Source organism: Spodoptera frugiperda, chromosome 12 (assembly GCF_023101765.2).
Source record: "Spodoptera frugiperda isolate SF20-4 chromosome 12, AGI-APGP_CSIRO_Sfru_2.0, whole genome shotgun sequence".
NCBI lineage: Eukaryota > Metazoa > Arthropoda > Insecta > Lepidoptera > Noctuidae > Spodoptera > Spodoptera frugiperda.
In genome coordinates this window covers 1045012-1059918 of record NC_064223.1, presented here as the reverse complement: position 1 = coordinate 1059918, position 14907 = coordinate 1045012, and the positions used below count along the sequence as shown (strand labels likewise).

General features: G+C 41.0%; 3 protein-coding genes across 4 annotated transcripts in view; 1 reads left to right on the top strand and 2 right to left on the bottom strand.

Annotated features, from left to right (window-relative positions):
- Positions 1–32: 32 nt before the first annotated feature.
- On the bottom strand, positions 33–601 carry LOC118262606 (DNA-directed RNA polymerase II subunit RPB9). Its single transcript, XM_035574115.2, has one exon. It carries the CDS (start codon positions 470–472, stop codon positions 92–94), a length of 381 nt encoding a protein of 126 aa, XP_035430008.1. The 5' UTR covers positions 473–601; the 3' UTR covers positions 33–91.
- Positions 602–788: 187 nt separating this feature from the next.
- On the top strand, positions 789–3443 carry LOC118262784 (40S ribosomal protein S23). The gene is made up of 5 exons (XM_035574382.2): positions 789–938; positions 1286–1445; positions 2340–2538; positions 3008–3099; positions 3359–3443. Exons 1-4 carry the CDS (start codon positions 935–937, stop codon positions 3074–3076), a joined length of 432 nt encoding a protein of 143 aa, XP_035430275.1. The 5' UTR covers positions 789–934; the 3' UTR covers positions 3077–3099; positions 3359–3443.
- Positions 3444–4814: 1371 nt separating this feature from the next.
- LOC118263073 (receptor-mediated endocytosis protein 6 homolog) overlaps positions 4815–14907 on the bottom strand; it is a 30419-nt gene continuing 20326 nt past the window's right edge. For both annotated transcript variants that reach the window (XM_050697288.1, XM_050697289.1), the window contains exons 17-30: positions 14519–14648; positions 14139–14236; positions 13395–14015; positions 13056–13189; positions 12507–12690; positions 11162–11273; positions 10421–10665; positions 10048–10190; positions 9628–9717; positions 9111–9225; positions 8484–8631; positions 8072–8185; positions 7656–7832; positions 4815–7192 (exon numbers count right to left, since the gene is read on the bottom strand). In XM_050697288.1, the coding sequence (XP_050553245.1) occupies positions 7674–7832; positions 8072–8185; positions 8484–8631; positions 9111–9225; positions 9628–9717; positions 10048–10190; positions 10421–10665; positions 11162–11273; positions 12507–12690; positions 13056–13189; positions 13395–14015; positions 14139–14236; positions 14519–14648 (2293 nt within the window). In that variant the 3' untranslated portion in view covers positions 4815–7192; positions 7656–7673. The remainder of the gene's footprint in view (positions 7193–7655; positions 7833–8071; positions 8186–8483; positions 8632–9110; positions 9226–9627; positions 9718–10047; positions 10191–10420; positions 10666–11161; positions 11274–12506; positions 12691–13055; positions 13190–13394; positions 14016–14138; positions 14237–14518; positions 14649–14907) is intronic.

Here is a 14907-nt window from a genome sequence, read left to right as displayed (position 1 = left end):
TATTTCTATGTAGCCACAATAAAACAAAAATGTTTTAAAATAATATGTTTATTGACCTTATACTTAATCTTACATTTACAATAAAGAACATTCACTCAGTCCACCTGTGCTTACAACTAGTGCACACGTAGTATAGTCTCATCTCTTCTTCAGCGCGTCTAGTCTGTCCCTGGAAGAACACCGCCTCTCTGTGGTTGCAATTCGGGCACATATGATCCTTCGTTCGCGGCAATGTAGGATCACTCACCACGTCAGGGTTTATATGGGTCAATTCGTCAACTTCGTGCATAATTTTGTTCACGTACACACAGTTTGAGTCCGCCAGTTGTTTGTAGTCGCAGTTTCTACAGGCGTACAGTAAAACTTTGTTGTTTTTGTCTTCGCGTGGATACAACATGTTGTTACATTCTTGGCAGAACTGTATGCCGACGTAACCGGGACCGCCGTCTTTTCTTCCCAAATTTAATGTCATTATGTTGGATTTATAAAATATATGAAACTGATTAACACGCCAAGAATCTTAGTTTCTAGAAAAGTAAAAATGATGCAGGTAAATTGGTAAACTCTGGCAAACTGACAATCAATTCTGACAACTGACAAGTGACAACAAGTCTAGCAAGCACAGCGTATTAATTTTTCCATCGACTACATATTTTTACAGTGAACGAATGAATGATGTGGAAATTATTTTTGCCCAAATTAAAATATTATATTATTATAATTATTTTATAATTACAAAATAAATGTTAATTTTCAGTTATATTTATTTTACTAATTTACAAATTATAAAAATCAGAAACTAAATTTTTTGACGAATGGCAACTCTAAATTCGTGTTATGATGTTGGCTGCAGTGATAACTTGAAGCCAGTGGTTGGCCAGTGGCTTGATAATTTCTTTTCCCATCCGTAGCCGATTGGTGTCGTGCTATCCAAATGGGTAAGGAATAGTTTTGTGCAGTTTTTGTTATGGTTTATTTATTATTTTTGTTTAAAAATTATGTGTTTAAGTGTATTAAATACGCATGCTATGTAGGAGTGAATATTCCAAATATTATACCCCGAAAATTTTAAAACTTATACGTGCACGCATAGGTGTCGGCCATGGCGCAGACATGTTTTTCTCGTGGTGTAAAACTAATCCATTTCCATCCTTCTATCACCGCGTTGATTAGAAGGTGCAATAATGGTTTTCCTCTTCACACTGCCTCGTTAAAACCATGGTGTATCGATTTCTGTGTCGTGCGTCGTAAACACAAGTGATAACCGGCTCCGTCAATATTCCAGGCAAGCCCCGTGGTATTCGCACGGCGCGAAAGCACGTGAACCATCGCCGAGAGCAGCGATGGGCTGATAAAGATTACAAGAAAGCCCACATGGGTACGAGGTGGAAGGCCAATCCCTTCGGTGGTGCATCTCACGCTAAGGGCATCGTCCTGGAGAAAGTGTAAGTACGTCTTTCTAACTGTACTAGCCTGACTGTGGTAAGTCAATAGATGTTTGTGTCATGAATGCTCAACTGCTTGCCGAAGTAAGCGGACTGTTGCATGTTTGAGTAACGAAGTCACGAAGATGGACGCAGCCATTGGATGACGACGCTTCCGCGCGCAGTATTATACTTGTGAATGTGTTCCTACTACAATCACAGGATAATACTGCGAGTGGCGGCGTCCACAACTCGAAGAACTTCACAAAACTTAGCACAAGAAGAATTTACTAGCGTAATCTACAGATTCTTGTGCCTGACTGGGTAAGAAGCACCCGGTCGTTGTTTTCGCCTGATTTTAAATGCAAATTGAAGAAACTTTCTAGCTTGTTACTCTCCTTGCAGTATTTTACCGCTAAAGTGCTGTTATTAAAACAAAATGCATGAAACATGAGATGTGTAAATACCACATGGGTCATTGAACTATGAATGAGGTTATACACATGTATAGGCATGGTGTTTACTCTCTTGCGCCGTTACTTTACGGGCGTGAGGCGCATTTATTGATTTTTTCAAGTTTGGCATCGTGTCTGTGTATGCAGTGGACTGTGTGAAGTCTCATACAGTTATTGATTGATGTAGACACTGTTACTTGTAAACTAATGCCCTTAGGTATAAACTTTCAGTTGTTATTCATCTGTAGTCTAAATTTATTTGAAAATTATACAGTTATCTTGAATACTAGCTGTGACATGTGGTTGAAAATGCATAATACAATCTATTATGTTACTGGTAACTGAGAATCATTGGAGCATCATAAATGTATGCATTGTGTAGTGCAGCACAATGGTGCACATGGTGTCTGCCATGTTGGTTCAAGTGTCAAACTATTGATTACTTTATTTTTCTCTACAGTGGTGTTGAAGCCAAGCAACCTAACTCTGCCATCCGCAAGTGTGTGCGTGTCCAGCTGATCAAAAACGGCAAGAAAGTAACAGCTTTCGTGCCCCGGGATGGTTGTCTAAACCACATTGAAGAGAACGACGAAGTCCTAGTAGCAGGATTCGGTCGTAAGGGTCACGCCGTGGGTGACATTCCCGGAGTCAGATTTAAGGTAAGACCATGTGCTCATCTATAGGTGCTTGAAGTTGGGGTGTGGCGTCAAAAACAATGTAGTGCATCAGTGTTTCACTGAATGGCAACAAAATTTAGCAATTCTGCATCTGGTGGTTTTTATTTAGGTTCTTTGAATTAAATACACAATGAATGCTAAACATGTGTATAGTGCGAAGCAGCACTTCTACTACTTATGTAGTGGAACAACAGCATTTCTATTTGCTGCACCAAGCAAACATTGGTTTTTGAAGATTTTATTGTCTTTGTTGTGTAGTATAAAAACCATTGGACTATTGGCAAATTCGCAAAGGGGCAAATGTCATCTTCATGATGATTTGCTTATTTTTTGGAGTATTTGCTACTCTGAGTGCCATGATGCAGTTTGCTGTACTGATACAGAGATGTCATGCATCTTTGTACACTGTTAATTTTATACCATGTGCTAAAGAATGTTTTTTTTTGTGTAGGTTGTTAAGGTGGCCAACGTCTCCCTCCTCGCCTTGTACAAAGAGAAGAAGGAGAGGCCACGTTCGTAAGCCCCGACTTACACTGTGATAAGGTAATTATTACTTTTTCTACACTCAAATATTACAGGCAAAATTTAGTAGTTTTCTACAAAAGATTGTTCATGTCTGTAGATGCAGTTGCATAATAAAATATGAACATTTTTGTGACTCGCATAGAATTTTTAATGATGTAATTAATTTTATTTGCTACTGCTGAATGCCATGACGTTACACTATAACTGATATGATTGTTTGTGCCAAAAAAATCTGCAGATAATAAAACATTTCTAACAATTTCCTTTTTTGTTTCAGTGACCTGCTGCTGCAAAGCTCGTGTTGTTTATAAGTGTACATAAATATGAAAATCCAAGTGCATAAATAAATTTGTGTACGCCCATGTGTGTGTTTTTATTACTGATAACCTAATGACGTCATAGCACCTCGAAATTAGGTGGTGTGGGTGGTAGATAACTCATCTCGTGTTTACTATAAAAACTTGTGGTCAGTAACACGCATGTCCTCTCGACATAAATAACAAATGAGTTCATGAATTCTGCAAAAACCATACACGTGTACTATGACCACATCAAATATGCGGCATGGTAAAACTAAACCAGACGTGACTGATAACGAAGTGGGCGATTTATCAAATACCTAGTAAACATTGTAGTGACTAGAAAGATTAACATTCGCATAACACGTGTCGTGGTTTGAGAATTGTACAATTTTTTTATCACGTAAGGTCATACTATCATTCCGCTACTACTAACGTATCGTACTAGGCCTCTAATAATTTTATCACTGTGGCGCTACCTACTACGACTACCTAAGTAGGTACTCGGTAGGAAAGCAATTTTTGGTTAGGTGCATGCCTTCGAACTTTCAAACTCAATAATATTCAGTTCGCAATTACGCATGCGCGTATCTGCATTGAACGCGTGGTCCGCCCAGGCGGACACGTGCTGTTTTCGGGAATGCTGCAGGATGCCGCGTTGTTGCCAAAACTAAACAATGTGCTCACGTCGGCGCGGTCGGCATTTACATACAAAACGTTAGTACTAAATAGGTAACTTTTATCATTTGATTTTGAATAGACAGATAATTTGTGAATGCTGATTATGAATTGAAATATCTATAAGTATAATAAATCTGTAGAAGGGTCAGTTCTGTATATTGAAAAAATAATTAGCAGGGGTTGTTACTGGATCGATACCAAACCCAAATATGTGATTAAAAATATGTTTGTCTGTCTGTATGTTCAGGCATCACGTGAAAAGTAACGGTTCGATTTCGATGAAACTTGGTATAATTATAGGGTTTATTATCCTGGGCATAAAATATAACTTTTTATCCTTGAAAAATATGTGGAAACAAACTTAATTTTCAGTTTTGTACTACAGAACGCGAGCTCAACAGCAGTAGCTCAATAGAGGGATCTCTTTGATTATTATGGGCCTAGCCGTAATAAGGTCCAATAGATATTTATAGGATGTCATTGTCAAAGTTACTCAAAATTGAGAAACAAAACATCTGCGCGGACGGAGTCGCGGGTGGAAGCTAGTATATAAAAATCAATTGCTGTTCGTTAGTCTCGTCAAAACTCGAGAACGGCTGGACTGATTTGGCAAATTTTGGTCTTAAATTATTTGTGGAAGTCCAGGGAAGGTTTAAAAGGTGAGGAAAAATGTTTAAGGCGCAACAAAGTTTGCCGGGTCAGCTAGTCTAAAATAAAATTAACACAGGGGTTCCGATAAAATAAAAGACAAGATTATTATTGCTAAATATAATTTCATTGCTCTGATTACATTAGGTACATGTTTACATGACACGTAGCCTTACAGCTGTTAGTACATAATATTCTAATGTCTGCTGACTACCTAGGCAAGAGATTAGAAAGCTATTTGGACAGTAAGTGCTCAAGTTACAACGATGCGTGAAAGACTTAAACTATTTATCTTATTACAGTGCCATTTCATTCTTTGATGACGAAGAAAAAATATGTCGCCTGCCGCCATTTGCAGTTTCTAAGTATTCGAGTACCAATCGTTCACGCACCTTCATAACTTGCTAGTTGCTACTATAATTCGAAGCTTCCTAATAACGCCAGCTCTAAATATTCAAATAGACTAAAACATTTTATGTCTTCATACTGAAAATAAGAAGGAAATGCTTTATGATATAAGACAATTTAGTAAACAATGAATTATCTGTATATTTAGAGTCGGCAGTACATAAGAAGCATTTAATTGATAGGTACAAGGACCAAACTAGTCGATTACATAGGTACTACTGTTATACAAGATTCAGTTATATACTAGATTAGTTCAAAAATAGTGTCTTTTATATCGGGGTGCGAAGTAAACCGGTGCTTAGACAACGAATGAAACTTAACTTACAACAGTACAAGTAATGAGAGTTGATGATGTTGATTACGGGGTTTATTCAATGATTACAATGGTTGCTAGCTTACGTGGGCGAGTTTAACCGCCTCGATATCATTACTTGAACCTAACTAAGTTACACAATATCTAATCTATCAAATGTACACATTTCCAATAAATTATTTTATTAAAATCGCCTCTTATTTTCGATATTAATAATTTTATTACTTACCAAGTTATCACACCTTTCGATACCTACAATCAATTTCAAAAATACACATTTTCGAGTATTTAATATCCAACTCTAAAATCACAGACCAATCGAGATGTCGTACTAGGTAACAGTGCGCAAGAGGGCCGGCAGAGACACTGCCGTCGTGAACAGGTACATGGAAATAAAATATAATCACAAACTTTATATACGACCGTGTATTGCCAGCGGTGATATTGCCTAGACACCTGCATATACTTACTGGAGTATTTTACGAAATATATTATTCTGTATGTATTAAATTTTGAAGGATCGTATTTATAGCGTCCGGAACAATATCAGCAGTAGCAACACAACAGGAACTCAACATTAAAACAATAAGTATTTAAATAATGCCACAACTTTACATACAATACTCACAAACAGTTTGTATATAAAATTGAAACAACAATTTGCTTAAACAATACAATAAAAGAATCGATCTAAACGCTTGATTTAGGCCAATCTGACTTCATACAAAACGTATGGCCAATTTAATTTAGTGAGATAACATAATTTATGTTCATAAACGTAATTAATTAAATATTTTTAAAACTTCATTGTGGACAATAGAATATGTAATTGGAAAATCAGACTGAACCCGGTCGCCTTACATTAAGTTCTTGTATGGTATTATGGGCCTGCCAAACTGGACAAGCCCTGAACTTTGAACACATGTTTGCGAGTGCACACTTTACTCTCCACGACTACCATCTACACGATATTATATAATTTACTCTTACCTACATCATAGTACTGGAACAAACCCTTCGTTTTTTTTATTGTATTATTGAGATATATAACCTCATTTGTGTACACTTTACTTGAAGAAAATATCTATTTTCAATCGATTCGAAGCTTTTTATTTTAATTCTATAAATGATTTTATTATTGGTGTTTACATTGTATAAGTTTGTCCTAAAATGCAATGATTCGAGGATTTACAAATATTATAATATGAAATGCATAAGAATGTTTATGATTTTCTTTTTTTTTTATTAAATGTTATGATTACGTTACATTTGAATGCCAAACGTTTGAAGCCAAGCTGTTATTTGATTACAATTAAAACCGTTTTCTGTGATGAACATTATTATATTATATTTTAAAGACAATATGAACATGCCAACTGTAGTTAGACTATACAAAATAGACACTACAAAAAAAGCAAATCGCATGTCTGTTATAATAAGTTACAACTTATAATCATCTTCATACAAAAATTCTTTTGGTTTCACCACATATCAAAAATATTTGAAAACGGCGTTCATTTAATAAAACCATACACATGAACAGATACAATATTATTATGTATATACACTGATTTCCCTATACGAATATAATTGCGCGCCATACAATCTAAATGTGATTACTACTGAACAATGAAGATTACATGATTCCGTACTAGATAATATGTATGTGTATGTAGAATGAGTATGCAATCGTTGCTTACACAGTGTGGCACCGCCGGCGGCGAATGATTTCCAATTTTATGTCCGGAACACGCGCTGAAATCTGGAACGGATGAAAACATGTTATATACTGAGGTAAAGCTTGTTTATTACATTCATACATAACCTCACGCCTGTCTCTCTGGGACTATGGAACGCCAATAATTTGTTGTTGAGCTTGCTTATAACTTTTTTTATATATAAGAAGGCTCTACAATATACTGTTGTTACGGGGATGAACCCCCGGGTGTGTTTACAAACAAACCTTAAAATCACATCCAGACCCGAACCTCCAATTTGTGTATCACACAAAATAAATATGATGATAAAAATGTTGTTCTGAGTGCGAACCAAACCCGGGATACATTGCCCACTTAGCGTCTTACACACCCAATTTTATATGATTACTTTATAATTACTTACTAGTATTTGTATGCACTATTTGTCACATATGTTTATCGGGCACTTATTTTAAGGTAGTGAAACAGGCGCTAAAACTACTAATGTATCCCACATCAAACACTCACCAGGCGCGTATGTAAAGGCTAGGTATCGTTATTGTCGGGTCGCGGGTAATCCATAGTCTTGATGTAGGCCACGGCGGCGCAGAACTGCGTCCACCAGTATAGAGCTTCGCCCTGGAGGGCGGAGCCGCCCAGCGCGTTCACCAGCTCGATCGTTGATAGCAGTGAGGGTGGGTTCACCTGGTCAAGGGACAGTTGTATGTTTACAAAATAATAAAATATGTCAAAGACAATAATAAATGAATTGGTTTTAAGCCAGAAACTTGGGCGTCTTAAAAATTTTTTACATGGCCTAAAACATTTTCTTACATTTGATTACGGCAACTACTTACTACTAAGTGGACCGTAAGTTGTGTAGCTACGAACAATAGTAGAAAGAATAAACGAATACAGCAATATAAAGGAAGGTTGTACTTTACCTTCAGTATAACGTAGACGAGCACCGGCGTGAGGTCGTCGGCGGAGGGCGTGGTGCCCTCGGTGAGGCCCAGCACCGCCATTATCGACGTCACGCACCGCATTATACACGACAACTGTACATAAATGTATTCATTACATATTTTGTAGTAAGGTTTTCGAAAGATCATATACCCAGATGGATGAATTGAGGAACTAAAATAATATATATCAAAGGTAAAAAAGTTTCCAAGTATGCACAACTTAAGTGACAGCCACTAATTAATTAATTTTATTAAAAATATGTAAAACATAGAAAAATTGTTTTCAGAATCATACATTCATCTTCTCTGAATGAGAAGCAGCCTGCTATATTTTTTTGTAATTATTATGTGAAGTTCAAGTGAGTGTAAGATATCAAAGTGGTTATGATACCTTATCCCGTGGCGTGCGGTATACGGGTAGATGCCGCAGATGTCGCTGCGCGCGCGGGTAGGGCGCGGCCCAGCGGTGCGCGGCGCCGATACCCACGGACCGCGCCGACGTCACCGACGACACGCGCCGGATGTGCTCCGATAACACCCTGTACGTTACAAACATTTTTATATAAACAGATAATTGATGATATACACATTCTTTACTACTCTACAGATGGACATCATGCGCAATAATTGCTACTGAATTTTAAAGATTATTTTTTATTCAATTGAGCTGAGCACTTCATAGTAAAAACACTTGCCCTTTGTATGCTTAAATCTTTAAAACTACGCAACGGATTTTAATGCGGTTTTTATTAATAGATAGAGTGATTCAAGAGAAAGGTTTATATGTATAATACATGCATAATATATCACCATTGCACTCATGCGAAGCTGGGGCGGGTCGCTAGTTTAGTATAATTCTGTAAGTTAAATGACAATGCAATATTCTTCTACACCGTGTTTTTTAAGGATAGGAGAGCAACCAACCGGCTTTTTTACGTGTTACGAGACTAGAAAAGTTACAGACGAGGTATCAGTCTTTAAGAGACAAATAAATAGTTTGTATATGTATAATACTGACTGGTCCCGCGCGATGTCTCCGTCTCCGTTGGGGAACAGTACGTGCAGGTAGAGGCGCGCGAAGGCGGCGCGCTCCACCGTCAGCTCCACGCTCTCCAGCAGGGTGGCCGACGCTCCTGAATCACATACGGAATGTTACTTCAGTACATATGATGAGGCAGACTATTTATCTTGGTTTGGTATCTGAATGGAGTATGGATACAGATTGTATACGAATAAGGAGTTACAGACAGCTAATCAAAATCAAAGCATTTATTTCAATTAATTCCTAATTAGGCACTTTTGATACGTCAAACAGTCCGTCAGTCTATCTGTCAGTGAAGCTAGGTGTTCGTTGCAAAGTGTAGTTTCAAATGCAGAAGAACGAGCAAGAAACTCTATCGTTACTCTATAAAAAAAATACATAATTTTAATAGTGTGTCATTTAACATACATCTACTATTAACAAACTACATTTTAATTATGTTTATGTCAGTGCGAGAAGAATAGAAAAAGATAAGTAATGTTTGTGCTGTTACCTTCCCAGGAGGGGTCTGCCTTCACCTCGGCCGTGATGGCCTTGATGCTGGCAGTCAGTCTTGTTGCTTTCTCATCCATTAGTTCACCACCTATTACACATTTATCATGAAGCTTTTTTAAATACAATTATTCTTATTATTTTGCTACACTTTTGCCACTAGGGACCAACTAAATTTTTTATCCAATAAAATGTTCGTCGAGGATACTCGTCTAGTTTCAAGTTAAAGCCACACGCGGGGTCCGTAATCTTTAGTATAACTCCATAACACGACAACTTTCGCAGCGAGTGACGCTCAGTGACCTGGCTATTGACTACGAGCTGTAGCGTTGGGTTGAAACTAGTCGAGTTATCTTGTAGAACAGTAATGTTAATAATAATTATGTGTTGAATATTGTGGTATAGTGTAGAGCGTACGTACCGTGTGCGTGTGCGTGCGAGTAGTGATGGTGGTGCCGCGCCAGTCTCCGCAGCGCCGGGCCGCGCTCCAGCAGCTCCAGCACGCGCGCCGCGCCCGCCGCCCGCCCGCACCACCACCACTCCTCGCGGGTCTGCTTTATCTGTCTGTAGGGGGGGGGAAACAGGAGACACTTTGATTACAATTGAAGGTACATTGTGGGGACGTATCATTAAAGGGGGGATACTACTGTTAGAATTAAAAAATCGAAGTGAATGTTTAGAGATAAAAAAAGAAAAAATAATTAACTACTAGCAAATTATGTCCTGCCTATAAGTATACAATATTTAGGAAACAATAATATGGTTGAAGTGTAAAGTATTCACTATGTCCATACCTGGCGAGTGCGTGGTCAGTGTGCGCGAGATGCGCGCGACAGGAGGCGAGGTATGCGGCGTAGGGGCGGCGCGCGGCCAGGTCGGCGCGCAGCGCGGCGGCCAGGCGCGCCCCCAGCCCGGCCGCGGGGGCGAGGGCGCGCGCCAGCTCGGCCGCGTGCGCCGCGCCCGCCTCGGCCGCCGCGCCCCCGCCCGCGCCCGCGCCCAGCGCGCGCACCCACTCCACCAGCGACGTGCTCGTACACCGCTACGTACGGACATAACCACAATCATTACATAATCACTACCTATTAGTGGCAAACTGTTCACTGCTGAATAAAATCCCAAGACTAATAAAGTCACCAATAGGCTAGTTTCCTACTAGTCAAATTCAATACTTTTTTCGAAACGTCAAAAACGATATTTTCTATTAATTTTGTATGAAATAGTGCGTTATGACGTCATCAGATTTTTACGTCAAATAGCAGACTTATTTCCAGAAAATTAGCTATGAAAAATCGAAAATTAAGTTGTTCACCAAATTTATGAACAACAATCATTACTTGGTCACTATGAAAATGCTATTTACGTCTATCAATGCCCGATCGCAGCTGATTTAGTAAAACCCATACGTGTTTTATTTAGGAGTAGATTCTTCTTCCTAGACAAAACAAAACTTCACAAAAACCCTTCGTTTACAGTTGGGTGTAATGATTTATTGAATGGTGTAAAATACAAAAGCCATATAATTTTACACTACTTACATTAGGCACAAACTCGACGCAGTGTAGGTCAGGGTTGGACAGTACGATGCGCAACTTGCGCTTCATACTGTTGAACACCTCGGGGTCGTTCAGGTCCACCACGCCTTCACACCTAGGAACAAAACAAGGGTATTAGACTTGCGCAACTTGTGCCAGGGTTTTCAAAGATATTTATTGACTAGGCGAGATATTTAGGATTAGTTTTACAGGAGCCAGCATATGTTTTAAACCTAATTAGGTTTAAAACGACAGATACTATCATGGCTTTTTCTATTTTTTAATTATCTGCTAGAGTGGCTATATCCACGGGCAACAAAAGCGACCCGTAAAAGTTTTTTTTTTGACCTAGAATCATGAGCAATAATTTACATTTCTATTCTTAGTTTTGAACAAACATTGCGCAAAAACATCACCATCCACAAACGTTTTAGCGCAACACATGCGCTAACTGTACCTGTCGAGCTCAGCGTCCGGTACATCGGAGACGCGGCGCTGCGGCCGCTTGTGCTTGGAGCCGGTGGACTCGGTGGAACAATACATGCGCTAACTGTACCTGTCGAGCTCAGCGTCCGGTACATCGGAGACGCGGCGCTGCGGCCGCTTGTGCTTGGAGCCGGTGGACTCGGTGGAACAATACATGCGCTAACTGTACCTGTCGAGCTCAGCGTCCGGTACATCGGAGACGCGGCGCTGCGGCCGCTTGTGCTTGGAGCCGGTGGACTCGGTGGAACAATACATGCGCTAACTGTACCTGTCGAGCTCAGCGTCCGGTACATCGGAGACGCGGCGCTGCGGCCGCTTGTGCTTGGAGCCGGTGGACTCGGTGGAACAATACATGCGCTAACTGTACCTGTCGAGCTCAGCGTCCGGTACATCGGAGACGCGGCGCTGCGGCCGCTTGTGCTTGGAGCCGGTGGACTCGGTGGAACAATACATGCGCTAACTGTACCTGTCGAGCTCAGCGTCCGGTACATCGGAGACGCGGCGCTGCGGCCGCTTGTGCTTGGAGCCGGTGGACTCGGTGGAACAATACATGCGCTAACTGTACCTGTCGAGCTCAGCGTCCGGTACATCGGAGACGCGGCGCTGCGGCCGCTTGTGCTTGGAGCCGGTGGACTCGGTGGAACAATACATGCGCTAACTGTACCTGTCGAGCTCAGCGTCCGGTACATCGGAGACGCGGCGCTGCGGCCGCTTGTGCTTGGAGCCGGTGGACTCGGTGGAACAATACATGCGCTAACTGTACCTGTCGAGCTCAGCGTCCGGTACATCGGAGACGCGGCGCTGCGCCCGCTTGTGCTTGGAGCCGGTGGACTCGGTGGAACAATACATGCGCTAACTGTACCTGTCGAGCTCAGCGTCCGGTACATCGGAGACGCGGCGCTGCGGCCGCTTGTGCTTGGAGCCGGTGGACTCGGTGGAGCACTTGCGCCGGTACTTGGCCAGGATCTCCTCCGACGTCTCGCCCGCAGCCAGCTCCGGGCGGCTGCCGTCGTCGCTCCTGTTCTCTTCTTCTGGTAGCTTTACGTCTGTGGCATACAAGAAATAAGGTCATTTTAAGGTTGCAATAGTAGCTATTGCGCAAAGTATCAGAAGATTTGTGTAAAAGAATAAATGTTTTGTAAAAATTAATAATAACAAACGAAACAAGGTAACCGAGAATTGTATTGTGAACCTGATTGAAAAAGAGTAACCTATGGAGTTTCTTGCTCGTTCTTCTCCATAGGAATCTACACTTTGCAAATAGCTTCACTAGAGGACTGACCGACAGATAGACATTTTGTTTTCTTTATATTGTAATATTTGCTTTGACGTTCAAAAGTGCCTTCCTGGTCTATTTGAATGAAATAATTTAGACTTTTGACTCTTAATACTTTAGCAGTGTGTTACTCACCATTATGGTGTGTGTGTGAGCGTCCCTTCTGCCGGAACATCTTGATCTTGTGCAGCAAGTTACCGCCGGAGCGCTTCACGTTGTTCTTCAGCTCGTCCAGGTTGCCCACTAGACCGTCCTCGCCCATACGTCTCCTGTGAACCAATGTGGAATAATATAGTGTTAATGCATGAAGAAATTTTAATTTTATTTCTTTGTCAAGTTTGCCTTAAGTTGTATTTTGAGAACATGTATTTGTGAAATAATTTGGTTTGAAAACTAAACCCTTGATTATATATTTCGGGTATTGATAGTACTTGGGGAAAAATAATGTTGCGTTTATATTTATTAATCTCTTACCTCTGCGACTTCTCAGCGGTGGCATCGAAGCTGATGCTCTTAGGAATAGCTCCAGTGGAGACGTTCTTGGCGGGCGGCGGACTGACGCGGCGCTCCGTCACTATGTCGGAGTTCACGTCCTGGCTCGAGCTCTTGTCGGACGCAGACGTCTCCGCACTGTTCACGGACAACGTACTCAGCGACATATTACTCGTGCCTTCTCTTTTCTTCTCGATCTTAGACGACGAAATGCTGACAATACTTGTCCGAATCTCCGACTTGACAATCCTAGACGTGATATTGTTCACAAGGTTCGCCGACGTAGATATCGTCGCCGAACTCATCCGAGTCATCAAATCGGTAATCGTTGATCTCGATTCGGATTCCGCTCGCTCAGCTTCGATACCAGAATCGAATCGGCCGCCGTACATCGCGTTGAAGGAGCTCTCGCTTGAGTTGAGCGATCGGTCCATCATGTCGTTGTCGTCGTAAGGTTTGGAAGTGGATGGGAGGTCGTACTTGGAGGTGGAGGGGTAGGGTCTGTCGGGGGAGTGGTGGGGGGCGGGGAAGCTGTCGTCCACCCACTGGCTGGTGGCGTCCGACTGACTGTTGGCTTCCAATGTTGATTCCGTTTGGGCACCGCTGTTGAAAGAAATTACTCATAAACATCAAGAATACTCAACATTTTTACCACTTCCCATGAAAACAATTATTGGTAAATTTGTATTTTCTTTTCATAATACAATGTACTGTATGTATACTGACTTGTTCTGCGGCACGTAGTCGAATACATCCCCCGGCATTGGTACCGGCGCGCTAGTACTCGGGCTCTCCGGCGCTGACGTCGCGTAGCAAGTCATCACCTGCACATATACATAGTGTTAGTGATAAACTACATATACAATCAATTATTTCTAACAGCCATGATGGCAATCAATAAGAGTAAAGTGAAGACTATAAGGTTGTAATTCATTGTGCTTCTCAACTAAACGGAAAAGAGTTTTCTACAGTATAAAATGTCACTGCAACTGACTGCACAATAATATAGGCCAATACATGGTCAAAGTACAGGCTCATATTTGTTCCCTACATAACTTTTTCCTTCTTCAACTAACATTCGCATGTATAATGCTACAGTAACTAACCGGGTATCCATTGACGAGTATACTCTTCCTGTTCTCGATGTTGTACTGGTGGTGCGAGGGCGGCGCGTGCGACAGGTCCAGCTCCCCGCCGCGAGAGAGCGCCGCCGTCGCCGTCAGGTACCCGCCTGACCTGTATCGATATACTATTGTGAGATAACTACACTTCATTTAATTGATCCAAAATCTCTGGACCTATTAATCTGGATAGATCGTGGCACGCCGACGATGAATAATCAAAGCTGTCGATTTAACGCAATAGTAGAAAAGTCAAGTCAAACTCAAAGCATTTAATTAACTTTTGTAACGTTAAATTGAATTTTTAGTCAGTCTGCCTGTGATGCTAGGTGCTCCAAAGTGTAGTTCCGAACGGAGATAGCTATATAAACATC

Excerpts from the sequence above, each read along its gene's own strand:
- LOC118262606 (XM_035574115.2), bottom strand. The coding sequence starts at position 472 with ATGACATTAAATTTGGGAAGAAAAGACGGCGGTCCCGGTTACGTCGGC.
- LOC118262784 (XM_035574382.2), top strand. Across the intron at positions 1,446-2,339 it reads GGCATCGTCCTGGAGAAAGT|TGGTGTTGAAGCCAAGCAAC; the intron begins GTAAGTACGTCT and ends TTTTCTCTACAG. Across the intron at positions 2,539-3,007 it reads TTCCCGGAGTCAGATTTAAG|GTTGTTAAGGTGGCCAACGT; the intron begins GTAAGACCATGT and ends TTTTTTGTGTAG.